Here is a 24,890-nt window from a genome sequence, read left to right as displayed (position 1 = left end):
TATTTTTTCTAATTATTTAAGTCTGACTTTATTTGTGTGGAAAATTTTATCTAATTTTGCTCATATAATTCCTGACTTTCCTTTGGTAGATAGATTCCCAAATATTTTATGCTGTCGACAGTTATTTTTGAATGGAATTTCTCTTTGTATCTCTTGCTGTTGGATTTTGTTGGTGATGTATAAAAATGTTGAGGATTTATGGGGATTTATTTTGTATCCTGCAACTTTGCTAAAGTTATGAATTATTTCTAATAGCTTTTTAGTAGAATCTCTGGGTTCTCTAAGTATATCATCATATCATCTGCAAAGAATGATAGTTTGGTTTCATCATTGCCCCTACTCTAATTCCTTTCATCTCTTTCTAGACTTATTGCTGAGGCTAGTGTTTCTAATACAATATTGAATAATAATGGTGCTAGTGGGCAACCTTGCTTTATTCCAGATCTTACTGGGAAAGGTTCCAGTTTTTCCCCATTGCAGATGATGCTTATACTGATGGTTTTAAATATATGCTCCTGACTATTTTAAGGAAAAGTCCATTTATTCCTATACTCTCAAGTGTTTTTATTAGGAATGGATGTTGGATTTTATCAAAAAAAATTTTTTTGCATTTATTGAGATGAGCATATGGTTTTTGTTAGTTTGGTTATTGATATAGTCGATTATGCTAATAGTTTTCCTAATATTGAACTAGCCCTGCATTCCTGGTACAAATCCTACTTGGTCATAGTGTATTATCCTGGGGATGATTTTTGTAATTAGCAAAAAATAAATTTGCTAATATTTTATTTAAGATTTTAGCATCAATATTCATTAGGGAAATTGGTCTATAATTTTCTTTCTCTGTTTTCAGCCTATCTGGTTTAGGTATCAGTACCATGTCTGTGTCATGAAAAGAGTTTGGTAGGACTCCTTCAATCCCTATTTTTTCAAATAGTTTATATAGCATTGGAGTTGATTGTTCTTTAAATGTTTGGTAGAATTCACATGTAAATCCATCTGGTCCTGAGGATTTTTTCTTAGGGAGTTGGTTAATAGCCTATTCTATTTTTTTTTCTAAAATGGGACTGTTTTTCTTCTATTTTCTTCTATTTACTTCTTCCTCTGTTAATCTGGGTAAGCTATATTTTGAAGGTATTCTTCCATTTCATTTAAGTTTGAATTTATTGGCATAAAGTTGGGCAAAGTAACTCCTAATTATTGCTCTAATTTCCTCTTCATTAGTGGCGAGTTCTCCCTTTTCATTTTTAAGACTAACAATTTGATTTTCCTCTTTCCTTTTTTAAATCAGATTTACTAAGGGTTTGTCTATTTTGTTGATTTTTTCATAGAACCAACTCTTAGTTTTATTAATTGATTCAGTAGTTTTTCTACTTTCAATTTTATTGATCTCTCCTTTTATTTTAAGAAGTTCAAGTTTAGTGTTTGACTGGGGGGTTTTTAATTTGTTCCTTTTCTAGCATTTTTAGTTGCAAGCCCAATTCATTGACCTTCTCTTTCTCTGTTTTATGCAAGTAGGCCCCTAGAGATATGAAATTTCCCCTTATTACCACTTTGGCTGCATCCCATACATGTTGTTACAATGTTTCATTGTTGTTATCTTGGGTGAAGTTATTAATTATGTCTATGATTTGCTGTTTCATCCAATCATTCTTTAATATGAGATTATTTAGTTTCCAATTATTTTTGGTCTACTTTCCCCTGGCTTTTTGTTGAATGTAATTTTCATTGCATCGTGGTCTGAAAAGGATGCATTTACTATTTCTGTCTTACTGCATTTGAGTTTGAGGTTTTTATGTCCTAATATATGGTCAATTTTTTGATATAGGTTCCATGAACTGCTGAAAAGAAAGTGTACTCCTTTCTGTCTCCATTTTGTTTTCTCCAGAGATCTATCATATCTAACTTTTCTAGTATTCTATTTACTTCTTTGACTTCTTTCTTATTTATTTTGTGCTTTGATTTATCTAATTCTGAGAGTGCAAGGTTGAGATCTCCCACTATTATAGATTTGTTGTCTACTTCTTCTTGCAGCTCTCAATTTATTTTTTAAGAATTTAGATGCTACACCACTTGGGCATAAATGTTTAATATTGATATTGCTTCATTATCTATGCTATCCTTTAGCAAGATATAGTGCCCTTACTTATCTCTTTTAATTAGATCAATTTTTGCTTTTGCTTGATCTGAGATGAGGATGGCTACCCCTGTTTTTTTTACTTCACCTGAAGCATAGTAGATTCTGCTCCAACCTTTTACCTTTACTCTGCATGTATCTCCCTGCTTCAGGTGTGTTTCCTGTAAACAACATATTGTAGGATTCTGGCTTTTAATCCATTCTGCTAACCGCTTCCTCTTTATGGGAGAATTTACCCCATTCACATTTATAGTTAAAATTACCAATTCTGTATTACTTGCCATCTTGTTAATCCCTGCTTATGCTTTTCTCCTTTCTTTCCCCCTTACCCTCTTTCCCAGTATTAAACTTGTGACCACCACTTGCTTCTCACAGTCCTCCCTTTTTAGTATCCCTCCCCCCATCTTAGAGTTCCTCCCCCATCTTACTCCTTTCCCTCACAGTTTCCGTATTCCCTTCCGCTTAGCTTATTCCTTCCCTTCTCACTTTTCAATGAGGTGGGAGAAGTTTCACCATAAATTGAATATGTCTAAAATTTTTCTCTTAAAGCCAATTCTGATGGCAGTAAGATACCCACTATGTGCATCCCCTTCTATTCTTTCTCTCAGATATAATTGGTTTCCTTTGCCTGTTTGTGAGATGTAATACCCCCACTTTACCCTTTTTCTGGTACAATGTCCTTTCCACCTCTAATTTCTAGAACAAGGTATACATGTATTCTTTGTACATCTTTATAGCAGAAATATAGTTCCCAAGATTTCTTTTTACCTTTTTAGGTTTCTCTTGAGTTCTATATTTGTAGATCAAACTTTTTGTTAAATTCTGGTTTTTTCATCAAAAATAGATGAAATTTGTTTATTTCATTGAATGTCCATCTTCTTCCCCGGAAAAAGATGCTCATTCTGGCTGGGTAAGTTATTTTTGGTTGCAAACCAAGTTCCTTAGCCTTTTGGAATATCATATTCCAGACCCTTTGATCTTTTAATGTGGACACTGCTAGATCCTGGGTAATCCTTATTGTGGCTCCTTTATGTTTGAATTGAGTTTTTCTAGCTGCTTGCAGTATTTTTTCCTTCATCTGAGGGTTCTGGCATTTGGCCACTATATTTCTTGGTGTTTTTATTTTAGGATCCCTTTCAGTAGGTGATCGATGAATTCTTTCAATGTCTATTTTACCCTCTGTTTCTATGACTTCTGGGCAGTTCTCTTTGATAATTTTCTGGAAAATAGTGTCCAGGCTCTTTTTTTTCATCATATTTTTCAGGGAGTCTAATAATTCTCATATTGTCTCTCCTAGATCTATTTTCCAGATCTGTTGTTTTCCCAAGAAGGTATTTCACATTTTTTTCCATTGTTTGATTTTTTTTTTGGTTTTGCTTGACTGATTGTTGGTGTCTCCTCGAGTCATTCAATTCGATTTGTTTGATTCTGATTTTCAATGAAGTATTTTCTTCACTCACTTTTTTATATCTTTTTCTAATTGTCCAATTGAGTTGTTTTGTTCTATGGAATTTTTTTTCCATTTTGCCAATTTTATTTTTTAGAGAGCTATTTTCTGTTTCCAGTTCACTGATCCTATTTTTCAAGGATTTGATTTCTTTATCCACTCTCTCTTTAAATGAGTGGGATGACTTCTCCAGACTTTCTTGCCAAGCCTCCCTCTCCTTTTCCCATTTTTCTTCTAGCTCTCTTGTGAGAGCCTTTTTAATTTCTTCTATGAGATTCATCTGTGCTGAGGAACAGATGATCTCCTGCTTTGGGGATTCACTTGGAGACAGCCTGTTTTCAGTCTCCTCAGAGTTTAGAGTCTGCTCTCTATCCATATAGAAACTGTCCATGGTTAAGTCCTTTTCAATTTTTTGCTCATTTTGTCAGAGAAGAATCAAAGACAAACTAATAAAGAAAAAAAGAAAAAAAAACCCAAATGGAATCTGCTTTTTTGGGGGGAGGGGCTGGGTGGTGTTACCGAGCTTCCTCTATAGACTGTGGGTGGCAGAAGCGAGGCACTAGCAGGACTGTGCTGCGTCTGTGCTCTGAGACTCTCAGAGCCTGCTGAGGCACTGTGGGAGAGGGGTGGCCAGGTCCTCAGAGATTCCAGCTGTTTGCGGTTGTATTCTTCACCCCCAGTATTTTTAGCTTCTCTGCTGGGTTTCTGACTTGCTGCCAGGGCAAAGTATCCAATCCTGTAGCAAAGCTCTCCCTACAGAGATGGCTGAGATCACACCCCACCCTCCTCCAGTCTGCTCAGCTGTGAGCTGCCTGCTGGGCTCTCACTGCTGCTGCCTGCCCTCAGCCTGCACCCAATCTAAAACCGTCCCCACCCTAGAGCAAAACCAACCTTTCCTGGTGAATTTCAAGGATGTCTTCTCTTGGTAACTATTTGTGGGTTTTTTTTTAGTCAAGCATCAATTCAGAGGCTTGTCATGAAATGAATTCTGAGAGAAAATGTGGAATCTATATAAAGCAGAAGGAGTGGTGGGGGAGTGCATTACCAGGCATGAAGTAGGGTCAGTGCAAAGCCATGTTCATAGAAATGGAATGTCACATATTAGAAAGAGAGAAGAAGTCAGTTTGGTTGGATTGGAGAGTGCATGGTTGATCAGGAAGAAAGCATAAGGAAAGGGGGTTGGCTATGACCCCCAACATATCTAGCACCCAACAGTATCATGGACCCTTAGTCTGATGAGATCTATGAGCCCCTTCTTAATGCACAAACAAAACACACAGCATTACAAAGGAAACCAAATATATATATATATATATATATATATATATATATATATATATATGCTTTCCCAGAGGGGGTATGTAGGTGTTGCAGTAGATAAGGCACCCAGTCTGGAGTCAGGAAGAAGTTCTGAATTCAAATGTGGTCTCAGACACTCAATCCTGGGCAAATCACTTGAATTCTATTTACCTTAATCCATTGGTTGGAAAGGAAATGGCAAACCACTCCAGAATCTTTACCAAGAAATTCCCATGGACAGTATGTTCTACAGGATCACAGAGAGTTGGAAAGGACTTAACAATAACATTCCCAGTGTGGCTATCATAGCTTTTTGTACAGTGTAGGATATCAAATAAAAATGGCCACATTCTCTTTGTTGAGGTTCAAAAGGGACCCCAAAAGTTTGGGGTTAGTAGACTGGTGTTGTGTGGTATCTCAAAAGAATTTGCAGGCTTGAATCCAAGTGCAAGTAAAGGGGCAAAGTTTATTGTGTTTGTAATGTCAGTTGAAGGGGACTAAGTTCTAAAAGAATTTAGCAAAGAGCCAGAAGCAAGGAGACAAATTTTGTCACTTCATGTCACTGAAATGCTAATTTTATGGCCCAGGGGTAGAACTGGGGGAGGAATGGCTAGCAGATTATGTTTCTGACCAGTCAGAAATATTTGTAGCACTTTTCTAAGGCCAGAAGATTTTAGAATCTTGACAGATTGTTAGAACAATAGCACTCTAAGGTCAGAGAGCCTCAGGATCCCTAATATATCTTCCCTAAAGTCTAAGGGAAGAAATAGTATTATATTCCCAAGCTAGAAGAGTTATATAATCATTAATGGTCAGATTGTTAGAACACGAGCATTCTAAGGTGGGGAGGGGACCTCAAAGGCCAAAAGACTTTACAATCATTGACAGTGGGGGAGGAAGCCTTCTTACTGCTCTTTCCCCTAGAAGCTATAATCCATCGTCTTCACAAATCACTGAAAAAGTTAGCCACCCCCACAGCGGTTACTGAGAAAAAGAAAATAATTGGTGGGGTGTTGGAATCCTTATAAAGTGTTAAATCATTAGAATTGATAGAGACAATAATTATCTAATTTAGCATAGTTCAGTATGATTGATCTGATCCTACAAGGAGATGTTATGGGCCAGAACTTGAAACAAGGCACTAAGTGGAATTGAGGAGACAATGTTTAAATCTAGTTTAGAATTGATTTAATCCTACCACAAATAATAGTTTCCCAGTGATGTAATGATTGGTGTGTACTCATTGTACAGCATATAAGCAAGAATCTCTCAGGGCCAGACACAGAAGCCCAGACAGAAGCCCAGACAGAAGCCCACTCTCAGACGCAGAGACAGATTCATTCCATATTCCATCTTTGTGCTGACTGAAGCTTAAGACTTTGAAGGACACAATAAAGGACTGGATTTTAACTTCTGGCTGTGTTTGAAGTGATTATTACTTTGAACTGAAACTAAGGCTGCCTCCAGAAGCCTCCCCAAGAAACCTGCTCCCAGAGAGAACGATCGTATTATAAAAAAAAGAAGAGAACATCACAGTGAGGCATGGAAATAAGCAGGGGAAGGACAGCTCACAAAGGCAAAACTCAATATATGGTCACCACCATTTTAAAGTCTTTCCTTTGCAAAGAGTCCCATCCATTTCTCTATTAAGATTCACTATCATTTATAAAGGTTCAGAAATCTGAAATAAAAATAGTCAGGAGTTAAGAGTGAGCTAGATTTAGAGAAAGTCTAGTAACTAGGTTTATCCTTATACCTCCCAAAGGAAATGGAAATCTTCACCTCCTGACTTAATCCCCTTGACACCTCTCAGCCCAGATACTTTTAGCTCCATGAAGCAATGTGAGACAAGTGAGACTTGCTATCAAGGAATTGATAACTCTTAACCTTGCTTCTTATCATGGACTTTGACCTTGAAAATAGGATCAGGTTCACTACCATCTAAAGGTGGATGAAGAGTGGGAAAGTGACCCAGTGATCCAGCCTCGGCACTGAAATGGGGTGGAGGCTGGGTTTCTTTCCCCTATTGGTTATTGGAAGCCAGATTGCATAACACTACTGGCAGAAACACATATGGTGTTTAAAAAGAAAGAGGAGGAAACAGCTGACTTGTCACTTCCTTCATGAACCTTTTTTGATCTCCCTGGTTATTAGTGATCTTCCCATTGTCCCCAGGTAAATAAAAGTATTTATTTCTCTGTAAATGATAGATAGTGGAAGAATATGACCTCATAACCAAGAATATCTGAGTTCAAGAATAATTTGTTATTCAATGTTTTCAATTGTATCTGACTCTTCATGATCCCATTTGAGGTTTCTTGACTATACATATATGTATATTATATATATATATACATATATATATACATATATATATATATATATATATATATAGCCATTTCTTTCTTCAGCTCATTTTACAGATGAGGAAATTGAAGCAAATAGGGTTAAATGATTTGCCCACAATTGTAAGTTTTTCCTGACTCCTAGCCTAGAGCCCTCTCCATTTCACCACCTGGTGGTCCCTTCCAGGCTCATACAAACTAATTTTGTTATTTTGGACAAGTCATTTAACCTTTCAACATCCTCAATCTCTCTAAGAGAGGAATCTCTCAGATTACAAATTGCAGAAAAGGCCTTGGTAGAGGTAGTTTCCTCATAGAGATGGGAAGTATCTTTAAAATTTTTCATTTTGTTGAAGTTCCTCATAGAAGATGTTTCTCACAGACTTCCTTCAAATTCTCCCTATTTCTACAGACCACCAACCAAGGAGGTGGTGTAATGCCAGAGAAACTGAGGCAGGAGAACTATTAGAGAGTTTTTAATATTTTATTAATGAGAGAGTATAATTGACTGGACAGGACTCTCGTCTCAAATTATCCAGTCAGACAGAGATTAGAGACCAATTAAATGGGGAGATATACTAGGACCAATGGATCCATGTTGGTCCCAGGGCTGGATGAGACTGTCTCTCAAAGGATCCAGCATCCAGCATCCAGCCATTAATGGGAGACTCCCAAATTTTTAAATACCTTTTCTCTAAACAAAGGAAGGGGAAAGAAGTGGGAAACTTCTGTCAGGATGGGGGGAGGCCATAAATTCTTACTAAAAGCCAGAGACAGGATGTCTGAATAAACAGAGGTAAAGAAGTCTGAATTCCCCCTTATCTTGCTTACCTTTGCAACCTTAGAGCAAATAGTCCCCAGTCTTAATGGACCAGAGTGGAGGTTTTACAGCTTAGGGGATTGAGACAGAACAGTTAAGGAAACTGAGACAAAAACTAGTGCAGGGAAACTAGTACAGAGAAACTGAGTCAGGACAATTAAAGAGAACTGTGGCATAACAGTGGCTTTGTTTGATCATTGATAGAATATTACCTTAACCTTTCTATGACTCTCTTCCCCCTTCCTATTTCACATGTATGATATCCAAATTTTGTGCCTGAAATGTTCTCCCTCTCTATCCTGCTCCTTAGTTTCCCCAATTTCCTTTGAGGCAGCTCAGATCCACGCTTTTGTCTGAAACCTTCTCCAACGTCTCAGCTGCTTAGAATTTTCCTTTTTGAAATCATTTTTGTTGTTGCTTGGTCATATCATGTTCAGTCATTCAGATGGAATACAACTTCTAGGGTAGACAGCAATAATTTTAAGGTCCTCTGACCTGAGGGTGCTTCTGTTTTAACAATCTGTCAGTGATTCTAAATCTTCTGGCTTTGGAATCTGTGATCCTGAGGCCCTCTGATGTAAGAATACTATTGTTCTGTCAGTGATTTTAAGTCTTCTAGTCTAGAAATATAATAATATTTCTTCCCTTAAGCTTTAAGAGAAGATATATTAGTGATCCTGAGACTCTAATTATTGTTCTGACAATCTTGTCTGTCAGTGATTCTAAAGTCTTCTGGCTTTAGCATAGTCCTAGGTCAATGATAACCAAATTCCTGAGACCACTCCTCAGTTCTACCTCTAGGCCATAAAATGAGCATATCAGTGCCATGGAGAACTGGATAAACATGTTTCCTTTTTCCAGGTTCCTTGTTAAAATCTTTGGACTTTAGGCCTGCTTCAATTGGTGTTGCAATTACAATAAACTTTGCCCTTTGTCTTGGATATGGGTTCAACCTGCCAATTCTTTTGAGACACCTCTGCAACCCCCAACCTTTTGGGGTCCCTTCCCAACCTCAACAATTCCAGGTGGGGTTTTCTGCTTTCCAGAATGCTTGTATGACTTCCCAGGAACTGATATTTTAATATATCAAGTGCCATCTCTTCCATGAAGCCTTCCAGGAGTTCCTTGCAGCCATAGGGCAGAGTGCTGGTTCTGGAGTTAATCAGAGGATCCTGCCTTCCACTCATTGCCTGGATGACTTTTTGAGCCAACAAGAGGGTCAGACTTGATGGTCTGTGGAGCCTTTCCAAGTCTAAATGTATGTTTTTTCCAACTCCTCTCCCTTAATGAACTCTCTTGGATAATTTCAGTTTCTCCAAACCCTCCACTTCCTCATCACCAAATTGTTTTTATGTATGCATGCATTAGCTTCCTCTCTCCATCAAACTGCACATTCCTTAAGTACAATGAACATAATTTATATTTCTTCTGCATCTTCATTTAGAACAGGGCTGGACCCATAGCAGGTGCTCAGTAATAGAAATCTGTCAGGTGAGTGAGCAGTAAAATCAGCAAAGTCTATACAAATGCCACTCCCTTCTCTCTGTCCACACTGGCTCCTCTATTACTGCTTCCTGTCTACCGTTCCCCTTTCTGTCAGGTACAAGTCTCATAGGCTGTTTCATTTCTCCCCCATTTTCCCCCTCCAAAGTAGGGATGTACTTTTAGAGGGGTCTAATCCTTTTTATATAATCTCAGTAGCACAGAAGCAATGGAACTCGGCACCCGGCTACCCTCTTGCTCAGTTAGAGGGGAAAGATGTCAGATGGCAATCTGGCATCACACCTATGCCCACCTCAACCAGATATCAGATTCCCTGTAGCAGTCTCAATAAGTTCTAGGGTCTTTGCCCTTGAAGACTGGCATTCTAGGGTTTCTGCCTCCCCACCATAGGACAGTCACCTAGTGTTGCCTTTTGCCCAGGACCTCTTGTCCCAAAGCCTTTCTTTTACTACCCACGTCCATAACTGAATCTGTTCTAAAAAAAATGGCTTAATCCTGTTTGGGTGCTACTTGCCCATCCCTTCAACTGCTAGCTATGGCTCTGCACTTGTAACACTAGCTTTTGAAGGTGAAACAAGAGGACATAAGACAGTATGATAATTTTTATTGGTGTGTTATTGGGCAAGTAGCTTAATTTCCTTGGGCTTCAGTTTCCTCATCTGTAAAAAAAAAAAAAAAAAAAAAATGAAGCCCCTGCCCTCAAGGAACTTACAAACTGGCTGATTTCTTCTAGTTCCATCTGACTAAGAGACAGTTTATATCAAGTGTCTAGGAGAGTGATAGGGATCCCACACATTTTAGGAGCTCTGCACATTGGAAAGGGTTGCTAGATTTGGAGTAAAGGGGTTTGGAAGTGAATCCAAGCTCCGCAGCTGATTGTCCCTGGAACTTCCTTTCTCTGCTGGCAAATGAGGGAGTCTGTCTAGAAAACCTAGAAGCAGATTCCTTCCACCTCTCCCTTTGTGACTAGTTTCCTTCAAGTACAGCTCACATGACCCCTCTTAGTCAAGGCCATCGTTCAGGGAGGCTAATGTTCTCAGTCTCTGGAAATGACCTTGCATCTATGGACCTAAGTACAGGAAATATTGGGCATATAGGGAGGTCTTCTCTTGGGGATAGGATGGAAAGCATAATGCCCTTCTACAGACATCTATCTCACCTAACTTTCCCTGCTCATTTCCTTCTTCTCAACAAGGCCCTCCCCTTGAACAGCTGCCAGGTTAGTTTTCTATCAGTTTCTATTCCCCAAAGAATCCTCCCCTTTCCAAGCTTTTGATTTAATAAAACAACTGCAACAGCAGCAAGTATAGGAGCAGTAGTAGCAGCAATAGGAGCAGCAGCAGCAGCAACAGCAGCAGCAGCATGTCTTTCACCCAGGCCCCCTACCAGAATCCGGTGAGTCTGCTTGTGGTGGGCTGATTGTGATAGAGTGACATGGACAACTTTTATGCATCTATAAGGAGCCTGTTCTGAGGACATGCATCTGGGCGACTGGAGGAAATAGGGAAGAATGATTTACTTTAGAGAGAATGGGGGTGGGGGTGGGGGGTGAATAGGAGCAGGCACCCTGCTCCACAGAGAATGCAAAAAGATTTGAAGCTTCAGATGATCCAATCCCATGGTCCGTTTGGCCCAGAGATCTTTCCTTAAGAGTAACCATGCTGTGACAAGGATGATTAAGTATTCTTCAGGATGAAAAATCCTGGGGCAGTAGTGGAGTGTGTGTGAAGGAGGTAGCTATCTATTTCTAACCCAGAACTGTCTTTGAGTCCCTTTCCTTCCACCTTCTTAGCCCCTGGTCTCCAATGTGGATGACTCCATCTTCCCATGAAATATCCCCAAATCCTAGAAGAATCATAAACCAGACCTGACAATTTAGAACTCTAAGACACCTTTGTGGTCATCTATATTGTAATGGGGTTGGACTTAACCAGTGGTTTGCTATCTCTTTGGTCTCAGTACCCCTTTAGGCTCTTAAAAATGATTGAGGATCCCAAAGAGCTTCTGTTTATGTAGGTTATAGATCTTGATATTTACCTTTTTAGAAATTAAAATGGATCAAACTAAAATTTTTGTTAATTCACTAATTAATTAATTTAAAAAGGGAAAAAATATTAACTGTTTCATAGTATCTTTAAAAATGAAAATAATCATATTTTCCAAAACAAAAAAACAAGAAGTAAAACTATTTTTTTGCATATTTTTGTAAATTCTTTTAATGTCTAGTTTAATAGAGGACAATTGTTTGTTATGATACGTTATTTTGGCTGCACTACATGAAGAAAAGTCAGCTTCACACAGATAAGTATTTTGAAAAGGGTGGAGCATTTTAAGAGAGTGATAACATTAGTAGTATTATAAAACCAATTTTGTTCTCCAAACCTTCCCCCCTCCACCAAAGGATTCAGGGAGTCTTGCCCTCCACTTTCCCCCACCCCAGGGCACTTTAAGAACTATTGACTAGTTAAATTCCTAGCTCTGCATCTAGAATCTTTTTAAGTAAGGTTTTTTTAAATAAATTTTTATTATACACACACACACACACACACACACACACACACACATACACATACACATATGTGTGTGTATAAATAATTTATAAATAAGGAAACCAAGGTCCAGGAAGCAAATTGAAGGTCCCAAGGCCCCATCCAGATTCACCTGAGTACATGGAGAAGAGAGGGGAGAAAAGGTATTAGATAGCAGATTTAAGACTGCAATGATCCTTGGAGACCACTTAATCTGTGAAAAATCAGTTAGACAGGAAACTTCCGGAACCAGGAAGATCTGAGTTCAAATTCTGCCTCAGATACTTACAAGTTGGGTGACCGTGGGCCAGTCACTTGCCTTCTCTGGAGTCTCAATTTCCTTAGCAATAAAATGGGGGTGATAATAGCACCTACCTCTCAGGATTGCTGTGAGAATAAATTGAAAGAATATTTGTAAAGTTCCTCATGTTTAGTAAATCTACATGTCTTTTCATGCCTTTCCCTACTTCTACAGGTTTTGAGTTATTAACCCTTTCTGATTGTCAGCTTCTTCATCTGTACAGATTAAACTAGATGCTAAATTAAGGCACTTTGAGCTCCAAAAAACTGCTCCTCAGCTCCTCCCACAGTGTGGAGTAGGTCAGTCTCATCCCTGTTTTGCCCTGTTTCAGCCTTGCTTTGTACTGGACTCGTTCTCAGCTCTAGAAATTCTCTTCCATTTCAGGAAATGCTAGCTCAAGTTCAAGCCGGGGAATCTGTTCCTATAGGGCTGGACTTGCCACCTCGATGCTGCCCCAGCTCTGTAGGTTAAACATACGTTGCTTTTCTGCCACTGGCCTGCTACAGTTGGGGGACCAGCAGGCCATTTGGTGAGTAGCTCTCACATTTAGAAGATAAGGGAGAAAAAAATTAGCATGGATGTTGGCAGCACTTAGTGGCTTTCTGAGACCTGAAAAGCAGCCACTGAGTGGTAAGGGGTTTGGATATTGGGCCTGAAATTTATATGATCTGTACTCTGACCCACCGCTAAGTCTGTGGCAGCTGGGAACAATAATTCATGGAAACTGAAAAGTGGCAGTGGAAAAATAGAGAACTTCCATTCCCTGACTTTTTGAGAAATTAAATAAATTCTTCTCTGGATTCCTATCCAGAAGTCATTCTAGCCCTCTCTTGGTTCCATGATGTATCTTCCATAATGGAGACGGGGTGATATCATGGAGAGTGATAGTTTGGAATCAGGAAGAAACCTTAAGCTCCATTTCTGAAGCGTACTAGCTGTGTGACCCTGACCAGGCCACTCCCTATCTGGGTCAGAGTTTCTTCCCTTGTAAAGGGGACATAGGGTGGGCTAGATGGTTTTCCCAGAGTCTAGCTCAAAATCTATAATCTATTAAGTTATGAATGATTTGCATAGACCCTTCTCATATCCCTGTCCTCATAACACAATGGTGTGGTGGATTCCATTCTGAAACCACAGCTGGAAGGGCTCTGGGGCCTCCCCTTCAGCTGTTTCCATTTCCATTTATCATTGGGTACAGAGAAAATGATAGGTTCCTAGACTTAGGACTGCCTCAGCGGCCATTTATATCAATTCTTCCAATTTCCAGAGAAGGAAATGGAGGCACGTGGAGATGAAGGAACTTGCTCAGGTCCCACAGCTAGTAAGGATTTGCAATCTCTTCTTCCCAATGTTAGTTCCAGCTTGCTCCCCACAGCACTCAGTGCCTCCATACCCTTGTTGCTTCTCATTCTCATGGTTTCAGAGATGGGGGAGGGGTGCAGAGGTCTAGGACAACACTGGAGGTCCCTATTTAATCCAGGAGGAAAGCCTTGGGTTCCCCGACTGCTTGAGGTTTGGAGCTCAGAGTTTGGGGCAAAAAGGCAAGGTGTCTAGCCCTGGGTGCTGCCTGTGGAAGGAAATGTCACTTTTAATGAGACCAAGGAAAGCATAAAAAGGCTCCTTGTTCAGATGTGCCATTATCCAACATTGGTACAGAATTCTGCCTCAGTTGCCCATGTACCAGAGAGGAGCATCTCCTGAGGCAGGTGTGTACTGGGTACCAGCTAGTGAGTTGTTGTTCACTTGTTTCAATTGTGACCCCACTTGGGGTTTCCTTAGCAAAGTACTGAAGTGCTTCACTACTTCATTTGACAGATGGGGAAACTGAGGCAAATAGTGTTTACATTACTTGTCCAGGGTCACACCACTAGTAAGTATTTGAACTCAGGAAATGGAATCTTCCTGATTCCAAGTCTGTCACTCTTTCTACTCAGCCACCTACCTGTCTCATTTTATAGGTGAAAAAATAGAGATTCTGAGAGGTAGTGACTTATCTCAGGTCACACAGTGAGTAAATATCAGGGAAATGTCCACAACACCATATACTACTTAAAAATGTTACCTAACCATCTTCTGTCCCCAAGGCTGAACTTTAGTTTTATGAATTCCTGTCGAGAGATTAAACTTTTTTTTAAAAAAGTTTAAATCCAATCATTTGGCAATCAAGGCCAACTTAATACAATACCTCTTTCTGAGACTCTTGTCTGGGTTTTGTGATGCAACTGACAAGTCAACGCAAAGACATGGGATTGACCAGAAGACCACAAACACTGGGCGGAGAGAAGCCTCTGGCAGGATTTCTGTATTCTCTTGCCTGAGAGCTGACCATCATTCCCTCCAAAGCACAGGCTGCTGGGGGCAGGGCAGCTGGGCACATGGAGAAGGGAGGTAGAGATGGGAAGGAAACAGCACCTTCAACCCCAAACCACCTCTCAGCCAGGTATCCCATCATTCCATCTTATCTCCTTACCTCCCACTTAAAACTCCTCCAGGGATGCCTGCCAGAGTCCTGCATTTGTAAGAGACAAAATAGTCAGCTGTCCCTCCTGGCCATGAAGTTAAAGTTACAGTTAGAAAGCTTCAAATACAAATAAACAAGTCCACAAAGCCTTTCTTATGGAGAAGATGGAATAGTTACATTTGGGAAGATTCAGCCTCAGCCCCTCATAGACAGGGCCCATGGGGTATTACAAAACCCAAAGCTTTAGAGCAGATTGCAGATGTGAGGATCAAAACACAGTTCTGAAGTGTCCAGGCCTGCTGGACAAAGTGTATAGGCCTGAAAAGAGAGGGGAAAGAGAGGGACAAGAGACGCATAGAAGGGAGACAAGACAGGCTTTCTGATCGAGTCTTGTTTATTGTGGGCAAAAGTACAAGTATTTATGGTGGTTTGTAAGGGAGTGGGGGTCGTGTAAACTCAGTACAGAGGGGACCCTAGACAAAGGATTTGTTTCCCGCAGAAAGAGGAGTTGATCAGGGGCCTTTGATGATGTAGGAAGCTCCAGGAGGCGTCTAGATGTCTGTTTATTCAAGGTCAGAGTAGTTTCAGGAATGTGGCTTTATCACCTGTGGATTAGTGCCGCCTCCCCATACTGAAATGGACTCAGGGATGCTCAGGGCTACATGACTGCTAAGTGTCTGAGGCTGGATTGAACTCAGGAAGATGAAACTTCCTGACTCGAGGTCCAGCTCACCAAAGCGCTACCTCTTTAGTGCCAGCAAGAGCCTGTGTATGGATATGTCAGTGAAAAACTATACTAGATCATCTCTGAATTGCCTTCCAGTCCAAGAGTGTCCAAGAGCTGGAGGCATATGGAGGAATCCTAGAATCTCCTCGCCTGCCCTATGGCGCTCTCTGTGGGCAGAAGGCAACAAAAAGAAGCTTAGGAGATACAAACAAGATCATTTTGTTACTACTATGTTACCCTCACCCAGGAAATAAACTGATGTGGCTTCCAGTTAAACTGTAATGTTTCTTAAGAGTATTTGTAGTTAAAACATGGTCTCCAGCAGCCCAATGAAAGGCTTTCCTGCTGTCAGTGCAACTTCAGGCTTCAGAAAAGAAGCACAGGAAATACTTTCCAGAGCCCCTGATATCACCCCTTAAGTGGCGAGCTCAATTTAACTGAGGCCGCATCTGCTCCCAGTCCTGGGGAGGAGATGAGATATAATTTATCATGTTTTTAAGTGAGGAAACTGAGGTCCCAAGGACTGAGGATTTGCTAGAAGTCACCCAAATAGTAAGTGATCGAATTAGGACTAAGTAGGATAAGGTGTGGCAAACACCTATGGATTTGAGACTAATCTTCTTGGGAAGCTAAATGGTGCCATGAATAAAAGACCGGCCCTGAGTCAGGAGGACCTGAATTCAAATGAGGGAGAGAGAGAGACAGAGAAAGAAAGAGAGAGACAGAGAGACAGACAGAGAGACATGGGGAGTGCTAGAGAAAGACACACACAGAGACAGAGAGAGAGATGGAGAGATACAGTGAGACAGACCTAGAAAGATTGAGAGAGACACACAGAGATAGAGACAGAGAGAAACAGAGAAAGAGAAAGACAGAAAGACTGAGAGAGAGTGAGAGAGAATAATCTTCTCTAGATGAGAAAGGAGTGACAAGCTTAGAGCCAGGAAGACCTAGATTCAAATCCAGCCTCTGACATTAGCTGTGTGACCCTAGCAAGTCACTTAACCTTGTTTGCCTCAGTTTCTCCATCTGGAAAATAAGCTAGAGAAGGAAGTGGCAAACCACTCCAGGATGTTTGCTGAAAAAAATCCCAAATGGGGTCATGTAAATTCAAGTTCCATTGAAAAATTACTGAACCCACATATCTTTTCTGATTCTAGTAAATTTTTTTATTTAAAACAAAAACAAAATGCAATTCTATACATAACAAACATGCAGTGGAAAATATTCAGAGAATTTAAAAGCTCTCTTGTTGAGAGATGGAAATTAATTTTTAAATATTAGTCACCTATTGAAAAATAATAACTTACTATGATATGAAATATTTACCTTTGTACTAGCTAGTGACAGTACAAAATGATAAAAAGTACTTGACGTTCAGTTGGATATATGACTTCATTGGAAACAAATTATATTTGTTTATGTAATGCGTGCATATGATATATGCAATATAATATATACATGTGTATATATTATATTAGCTAACCTTCATAAGGAGAGAATCCTTTAAGATGCAACTTCTCTCTCACAGAGCAACTCTCTCACAGAAATTCTACTGAAGGACTGTTACTAACTGCTTTATTTGAAAATCTACCAAGTAGAAGAATTGTTATCTGCACAAAGGATAAGTTTAAATCAGAAAATTATACTGCAATGAGAGGCACATTTATTTCTGCAGAATGTTTAAGGTTAAGGTTTAAGATAGCTAGAAAAATGCATCCTGGTTTTCACAGTCTGTCATCTGTGTTGTAAGAATGAAGAAGTTAGGAACACTTTGATCACATGATTACATGGCTGATGAGGTACAACTGGAGGTAACAGGGGGAAAAGGGAACTACTCAGTTGTACAGTACCGAATAAGAGCATGTGTATGGGTCTGATGGTATTATATTAGTAAGACTCTTAAGGAGAAGTCCATGACTCGAGTAAATTTTTTATCAATCTAGTAAAGCAACTCTTGAATAGTGGTTCTCAGATTTTTTTTGGTGTTAGGATCTCTCTACATTGTTAAAAATTACTGTGAACCCCCTGAAGAGTTTTTGTCATGTGGATTATACCATTGATATTTATTATATTAGAAATTAAAATTTCTTTGTACTTTTGTGAAAATAATTTTGGCCTCATGTACTTCCTGAAAGGAAGCAGATTCCTGAACCATGTTTTGAGAATGTTGGTCTGGAAACAGTTGTAAATATTTGTTCATCGAAGATATAATGGAAAAGGAGATTGGACAGGGGTGGGATTGTCGATTAAAAGTTATGGGACAACAACTGAGGACTTTTGGGGGAAGGAATTGCTGGAGGATATAGTAATAATATTGCAAAAAAAATTTTTAAGTAATGGAATAAACATTTAATCATTTAAAAATGCATAGAAAAATACTTTTGCATAGGAACAAAAGTAAATTCAAAAGGGGAAGCAGAAGCAGGAATATGTGTTGAAACTGTCGTGGGAAATTTAATATCTTTTAAAAAAACAAAGTGCTTATAATAGTAGTTCATAGTTTGCTGGGCATCTGATGCATGTGTAGACTCCATCAATTTTCCAAGATGATTCTGGCAAGATATTAGAAGATACCCTATTTTCCAGAGCTAAGGGCCAGCAAGCAACCTGTGTCCTGACCTTGCAAAATAACAATCTTTTGTATTCTCCCTCTGGAGAGCCAAATCCAAGAATTGTTTCCCAAAGGCATCAGGTGGTCTCTGAGCTTAGACAAGCACCTATAGTATCTATGAAGCTCTGCTATGAATCAAACTTGTCAAATTGTTATTGTTACCCCTCATTCTCAGGGCTACAGCTCACTTTGCAGCCATTGGTATAAATATTGAGATCTTCCCAGGGCCTTGGGCACACGTGTCTTTGCTTGCAAGCTGTTGCCCTCACTTTGAAATTAAACTTCCATTTGATTGCTGACTCTCCTGTCTCTAGCTAGCTTTGTTTGGCTCTAGCCACTGACATGTTAGGGACCATTCTGGTCTGATTGATAGTCCATATGAACCTGATTCCTGTTATAACAATTTTTTTATATAATACACCCTTTTCTGTTCTTCTTTGCTTATTGAAATATCCATGTTTATTGATGTCTATTAAGGTAATAAAAACAATAAAATGGGAACAATAAAAAATAAAATTGATAAGACATCAAGAAGTTCTGAAGGGGACATAAATAGAGCAATTTTGTTACTACAAAGTTATATTTTATACAGACTTTCTGAAAAACAAATTGAATGTGGGAGAAATTCATAGTTTCATTTTGAATTTTCTTTTTTGTTCTCTGTTGAAATTCATATATTTATTAATAATTGCTAAGTCCATAATAAAAAAAAGAAAAGCAAATTTTGAATGGCTATAGAAAAAGAGGAGAAAACCATGGTCTCATGGATAGGAGGGAGAAAGACCTCCTCCCTTCCATTCTATAGAGTGATGGCAGACAGTAGTAAAATCCCAGGGAGCCATCACATCAGAGCTTGAAGGCCTTGGTCTGCCTCAACTTTGACTCCAAATCCAGACTCTGGAGGATAGAAGCTTCCTGGATTTTTTTTTTTTTGCTTAGAGACCTAGTACTGACAACTATATCCTTCATTCTTTCTGCAGCTTGTTCCGTTTTCAGGACCTATCCAGGGTGGACTCAAGGATGGACATGAGATCACTGTCAATGGGTCGGTCCTTCTTACCGGTGGGACTAGGTATTTGTTCCTTCAGTTTTATTCCTACATGTGATCCAGGTACCCATAAGCAGGTGGGGCACGAGCAACCATTCCAGAATTGTCCTTGGCAATTGCTTTGACCTCTCAAGTTGTTCCACCAGACTTCAGAAGCTGACCAAGCTCATGGGTCAGAAAACCATATGAAGATAAAAATCATATGGCAGTGATCTCCTGACAGGCCCCTCGCAAGACTTGAGTTTATAGCTCAGATCTAAATGGGGAACCACAACAGTTAACAAATTGGATCAGTCTCTAGACCTGACTTTATATGAGAGGTGACTGGTCAGCATTAAGGTGATGGTCGCTAGCCTGGAAACAGTTGTTCAACTCAATTTAGCCACCTTGTCTAAAGTGCATACTACATATAAGAACCAGGAATAGCAACTGTAATGGGCTGAAGCTTGAGTTGATGCACTGAGGTCCCAAGCATGTGAGGCTAAATAGTAATTGAACCATACTCTATTAATATATATGCTTGGAGAAAGAATGGCCCCCACCCACTCTTTGTGCAAGTCCTGATGTGTTGTATAGGAAATGAGGTAGGGACGATTTTGGTGGGTGGAGGTAGAGGGGCATGAAGAGAGGCAGAGAGAGACAGCTGGCCGGATTCGTGTCATGGCTGTTCACATTCCTATCATGATCCCCCTTCACCACCACAAAGAATAAAGATCAAAGATTTTCCCTTAACCTGAATTCCTGACTCTGGCTGATTTTAAAATACATGGTCATCACAACCAACTTTTTTTTCCTCTAATAAGTGTGTCCCCTTAGGGAACCTACATTATAATGTGAGAGGAGGGCAGGAACTACATGCACACAGAGCTGAGTAAATTCAACATAGGTTCTAATGAAAGCAGAGGAGAAATCTAGAAAAAAAAGTCAATACTGGAAGAAGGGGTATGGAAAAGAGGGTCATGAACTGAGGGAAGAAATTGCTCTACTGAGCCTTCTTATTATTTTTCTGAGGCAATTGGGGTTAAGTGACTTGCCCAGGTTCGCACAGCTAGGAAGTATTAAGTGTCTAAGGTCAAATTTGAACTCAGGTTCTCTTGACTTCAGGGCTGGTGTTCTTCCCACTGCGCCACCTAGCCGCCCCTCTACTGAACCTTACATAAAAAGATGAGAAATCTGAAAACCAGAGCTGAAGCAGCAAGCACTCATTCTAGGCAGAGAGTCTAAACTTCAAGTAAATGCCCAGAAATGTGAAATAACATTTTAGTTTTATCAAACTTTGACCCTTGATCATGTAGGAATGGAAGCTGCTACATGAGTCTCATTGTTCAGTCATTTTTCTGTCATGTTTGACTCTCTGTGACCCATTTGGGGCTTTCTTGAGAAAGATACCTCAGAGATTTGCCGTTTCCTTTTCCAGTTCATTTGATAGATGAAGAAACTGAAACAAACGGCATTAAATCTTGCCAGGGTCACACAACTAGGAAGTGTCTGAATCCAGATTTAAACCCACAAAGGGCCCAGCACTCGCCACTGCTAACCCCTTAGCCTCATTACCTGCCTACCAGTCTCTAAAAACCAAGGAGGGCAGGGATCTTATGTGACCTAAATTTTGTAGCTTCCCCAGAATCTAGCTTAATCAACATTAATGAATTGAATTTGTGGGTTACCCTAATGTACTCAGCTAAACTAGGAATATGAATCCAGAACAGTGCCAGGGAAAATAAAGTATGTCATTAAATCAAAGAATATTTCTTGAATCTGGCAAAGTGTTCATGTGAAAATTAGAGCGACTTTTAGGGCAAGATTATGGGTACAAAGTAAAAAATGTCTGGTTGGGAATCAGACACCAAGAAAGTCATTTCTATTCACTGGCCTTCACTTTTCTCTTTGGGAAAATGAGAGTGTTAGACAAGATTAAGGATTCTTCTTCTTCTTCTTCTTCTTCTTCTTCTTTTTCTTCTTCTTCTTTTTCTTTTTGAGCATCTTTCCTTTGGTTTAATTAAAGCTTTTTATTTTCAAAACATATGCATGGATAATTTTTCAACATTGACCCTTGCAGTCTTGTATTCCAAATTTTTCCCCTCCTTCTCCCCACTTCTCCCCTAAGTAATCCAATATATGTTAAACATATATTAAGTCCAATATATGCATATACATTTATACAATTATCTTGCTACACAAGAAAAATCAGATCAAAAAAGAAAAAATGATAAAGAAAACAAAATGTAAACAACAACAAAGAGAGTAAAAATACTATGTGATCCCCACCTAGTTCCTACAGTCCTTTCTCTGGGTGCAGATGGCTCCCTTCATCACAAGATCATCGGAACTGGCCTGAATTGTCTCATTGTTGAAAAGAGCCACATCCCTTAGATTTGAAGATCAGGGCTTCTTAATCTAGATTCAAGAAGTCTGTGAAACTAGAAGATTAAAAAAAAAGCTCTTCCTTTCATTGTAATGAAGTGCGTTTAAAAACATGGTTCTGAGGAGATCCAGGAACTTTACTAGAATGCCAGAGGAACCAGGATACTTACAAAATTAAGAACTCTAGTACTAGGGAATGTCTAAGGAGAGCACTGCACCTAGATTGGAGATCTGCCTTCTAGAATCAGGTCTGCTACTTCCCCCCTGCTACTGGAGGAGATACTCCATGAGGACAGGGACTCCGTGCGGTCTAAACTGTGCATCTCTCTTTCCTCCCAATCTTTTCCATGCAGTACAAAGAACATCCCTGTGGTCTGGAGCAGACAGAAGGGGTTTCTTGGAGGAAGTGATACTTGAATGATAAATAGGAGGGACTAAGAATAAGTGAACATTCTTCTCTTTTATCATCTGAGAAGTCACAGGATTATTTATTTATAGACATTTCAAGGTGCAGGCATTTAAAATAAAATACTAGAGGGAAAAGTGTTGCAAAGACTAAAAGGAAGGAAAGAGAAAAGAGGAATGATAGAGAAAGGAAAGAGTTAAGACTAAGGAGTAGTCTCTGGGCCTGGTATGTGGGAATCAGCCATCACCAGAACATAGCATCCACTAACTGCTCTTATTTTTTGGGCTTCTGAACTAGATTTGCTGTAAATTTTCAATATGGATTCACTGGAAACAACATCGCCTTTCATTTCAACCCTCGGTTTGAAAATGGTGGCTTTGTAGTGTGCAATACAAAGCAATATGGTTCCTGGGGGCCAGAAGAGAGGAAGATGCAGATGCCTTTTCAGAAGGGAAAACCTTTTGAAATTCGTTTTCAGGTCCAGAATGAAGGCTTCAATGTAAGTACAGCATCATCCCTCCTAAGTCACCTTTCTTTGAGAGAGTACAGGAATTACAAGTTGGAAGGCTGGGTTCAAAAAAGTCAGCTTCAGGAGTACAATATAGAAAATGCATGATTTGATGAAAGCAGTTTGTTTGAAAAAGATCAGAGGCTTTAGTGACTCATACTAAATGTGAATCACTGGTGTAACAGTCACAAGAGCAGTTAAATCTAACCTGGTCCTGTTTTATTTTGCTTTGTTCCGACTGGCACTGGAGTACTGTGTTTGATCTCGGGCATCATAGATCAGAAAGGGCCCTGCTAACCTGGAATGTGTCCATAGGAGGCCAACCAGAATGGTGAAGCAGCTTGGGTCTGTGCCAGAAGATGAAGCAACTGGGAATGGGATGTTTAACCTCAGAAGGGAACACTCAGGAGAGATAGGAATGATGCCTTCAAATAATTAAAGAACCATCATGCTCAGGAGAGATTTGCTTTATTTTATTTGGTGTCAGAGTGTAGAACCAGCAACACTGGGTGGGAGTGTGGTGTTAACTATTCTCAGTAATTCTCTTCCATCAGAAGATTCCTTCTCAAAAGCTCATGTTTATGGCTCCCAAGGTCCCACTGGCTTTCCTGCTCATACAGCTTCCTCTTGTTGGCAGGTGTTGGTGAATGGGAATTATTTTGTTCAGTACCTACACCGGATCCCTTTCCATGAAGTGGACACCATCACAATCGAGGGCATAGTGCAGGTGTCCTACATCAACTTCCAGGTCAGAATGGATGGCACAGGTCTCCTCCACTTCCTATCCCAAAGGAAGGGCAGAAATCCCACTGAATGGCAACTGCCACAGGCCAGGAGAAAGCTCTTTACTCCCCTTATTCAGCTCCCAACCCTCACTGCTATCTCTCCTGAATTAGGATGGGGAAAGCTCTGTTATCCTCCCCCAGTGGTGTTCCTCCTTTACTTCACTTGGATTTGGCCGTTTCTTTCTTCCATTTTTGGCACTTAGCACAATGGCTGGCTCCTAGCAGACATTTAATCAAGATTGATTGAATTGAATTGAATTGAACTAGACTGAACTGGACTGCATTCCTGCAGGGCACTGTCCTCCACACTCTGACCCTCCCCACTGTGTCTCTGTCCCTCTATATGCATGTTGTTATTTCTGTTCCCCCTTTACTGTCTGATTGAAAGGTGAAATGATAACGTGAAAGGACCCAAGTTGCTTGCCTGAGATGAGATGACTTTGAAGTTGACTCCAATTCTAAATGCTTTGAAGTTGTTTTGTCTCTCCCCCACCCCTAGTTTCTTTCCTTTCCCTTAGTATTTATGACCCTGGTTAACATTTACCTGATTCTGTCTCCCTGTCTTTATTTCTCCTTCTTTCTGTCCATGTTTTATCCTGTTCTCCTGCCTCTTCTCCCTACACCTACCCTTTTCTTTCTCTTTCATAAACATCTCCTACCCAAACACAGGAAATCAATAACACACCTGGAGTTTGTGACAGGGACTATCCTTTCCAACTCTTCAGATAAGTCATCATCTAATCTATTTTATTCCTGATTCAATTCATTCACCAAGCATTTATTAAGCACTTCCTAAGTGTAAGGCCCTGGGCACACAAAACCAAATAGCAGAATAATGACTGACTTCCAGAAACTTACATTCTTTTTTTTTTGATCATCATATAGTCTTTTTTTATTATAACTTTTTATTGACAGAACATATGCCTGGGTAATTTTTTACAACATTATCCCTTGCACTCACTTCTGTTCCGACTTTTCCCCTCCCTCCCTCCACCCCCTCCCCTAGATGGCAAGCAGTCTTATACAGGTTAAATATGTCACAGTATATCCTAGATACAATATATGTGTGCAGAACCAAACAGTTCTCTTGTTGCACAGGGAGAATTGGATTCAGAAGGTAAAAATAACCCGGGAAGAAAAACAAAAATGTAAACAAGAAACTTACATTCTATTGGAAGATAAAGAAAAATAAATACAATATGATGAAAGAAGCTAAAGATTCTAAGAAGGAAAGATGAGGAGGGAGGCAAAAGCCTGGAGATGGGAAATTTGCTGTTAAGTTTGGAAAATAGTAAGTAGGCCAGTTTGAAAGGAAACTGATATGAAATAAGATTAGAAGGATGGGGAGAGCTTTTAATGACAGGCTGAAGAATTTCTGTCTTACTCTAGTGGTGATAGGAGGTCCTTGAGGCTGCAATATATAATCAAAAGAATGCTGATCTTGTAGCACTGTCCTTAGAGTACAATTTGACCTGAGTTCAAATCCTAGATTTGTCATTTATCATTTGTGTGACTTTGGGTCACTTAACCTGAATGAATCTGGGTTTCTTTAGCTATAAAATGAGGCATTTGGAGTAGTTGACCTCTGAGGACTATT

General features: G+C 39.7%; 1 protein-coding gene and 1 long non-coding RNA gene across 7 annotated transcripts in view; one reads left to right on the top strand and one right to left on the bottom strand.

Moving 5' to 3' along the window:
• LOC127558947 (galectin-9-like) overlaps window positions 1-24,890 on the top strand; it is a 121,275-nt gene that overhangs the window by 83,029 nt on the left and 13,356 nt on the right. For 4 of the 6 annotated variants that reach the window (XM_051992355.1, XM_051992354.1, XM_051992353.1 and 1 more), the window contains 2 exons: window positions 22,298-22,499; window positions 23,146-23,256. In XM_051992355.1, coding sequence (XP_051848315.1) covers window positions 22,298-22,499; window positions 23,146-23,256 — 313 coding nt within the window. Of the gene's footprint in view, window positions 1-10,326; window positions 10,947-19,162; window positions 19,255-22,297; window positions 22,500-23,145; window positions 23,257-24,890 lie in introns of those variants that run through there. The other 2 variants (XM_051992356.1, XM_051992358.1) reach the window with 2 other exon arrangements.
• LOC127558949 (uncharacterized) overlaps window positions 1-24,890 on the bottom strand; it is a 136,041-nt gene that overhangs the window by 108,583 nt on the left and 2,568 nt on the right. The gene's annotated exons all lie outside the window — the stretch shown is intronic.

Source organism: Antechinus flavipes, chromosome 4 (genome assembly GCF_016432865.1).
Source record: "Antechinus flavipes isolate AdamAnt ecotype Samford, QLD, Australia chromosome 4, AdamAnt_v2, whole genome shotgun sequence".
Classification (NCBI taxonomy): Eukaryota; Metazoa; Chordata; class Mammalia; order Dasyuromorphia; family Dasyuridae; genus Antechinus; species Antechinus flavipes.
This window is presented reverse-complemented; position numbering and strand designations above follow the sequence as displayed.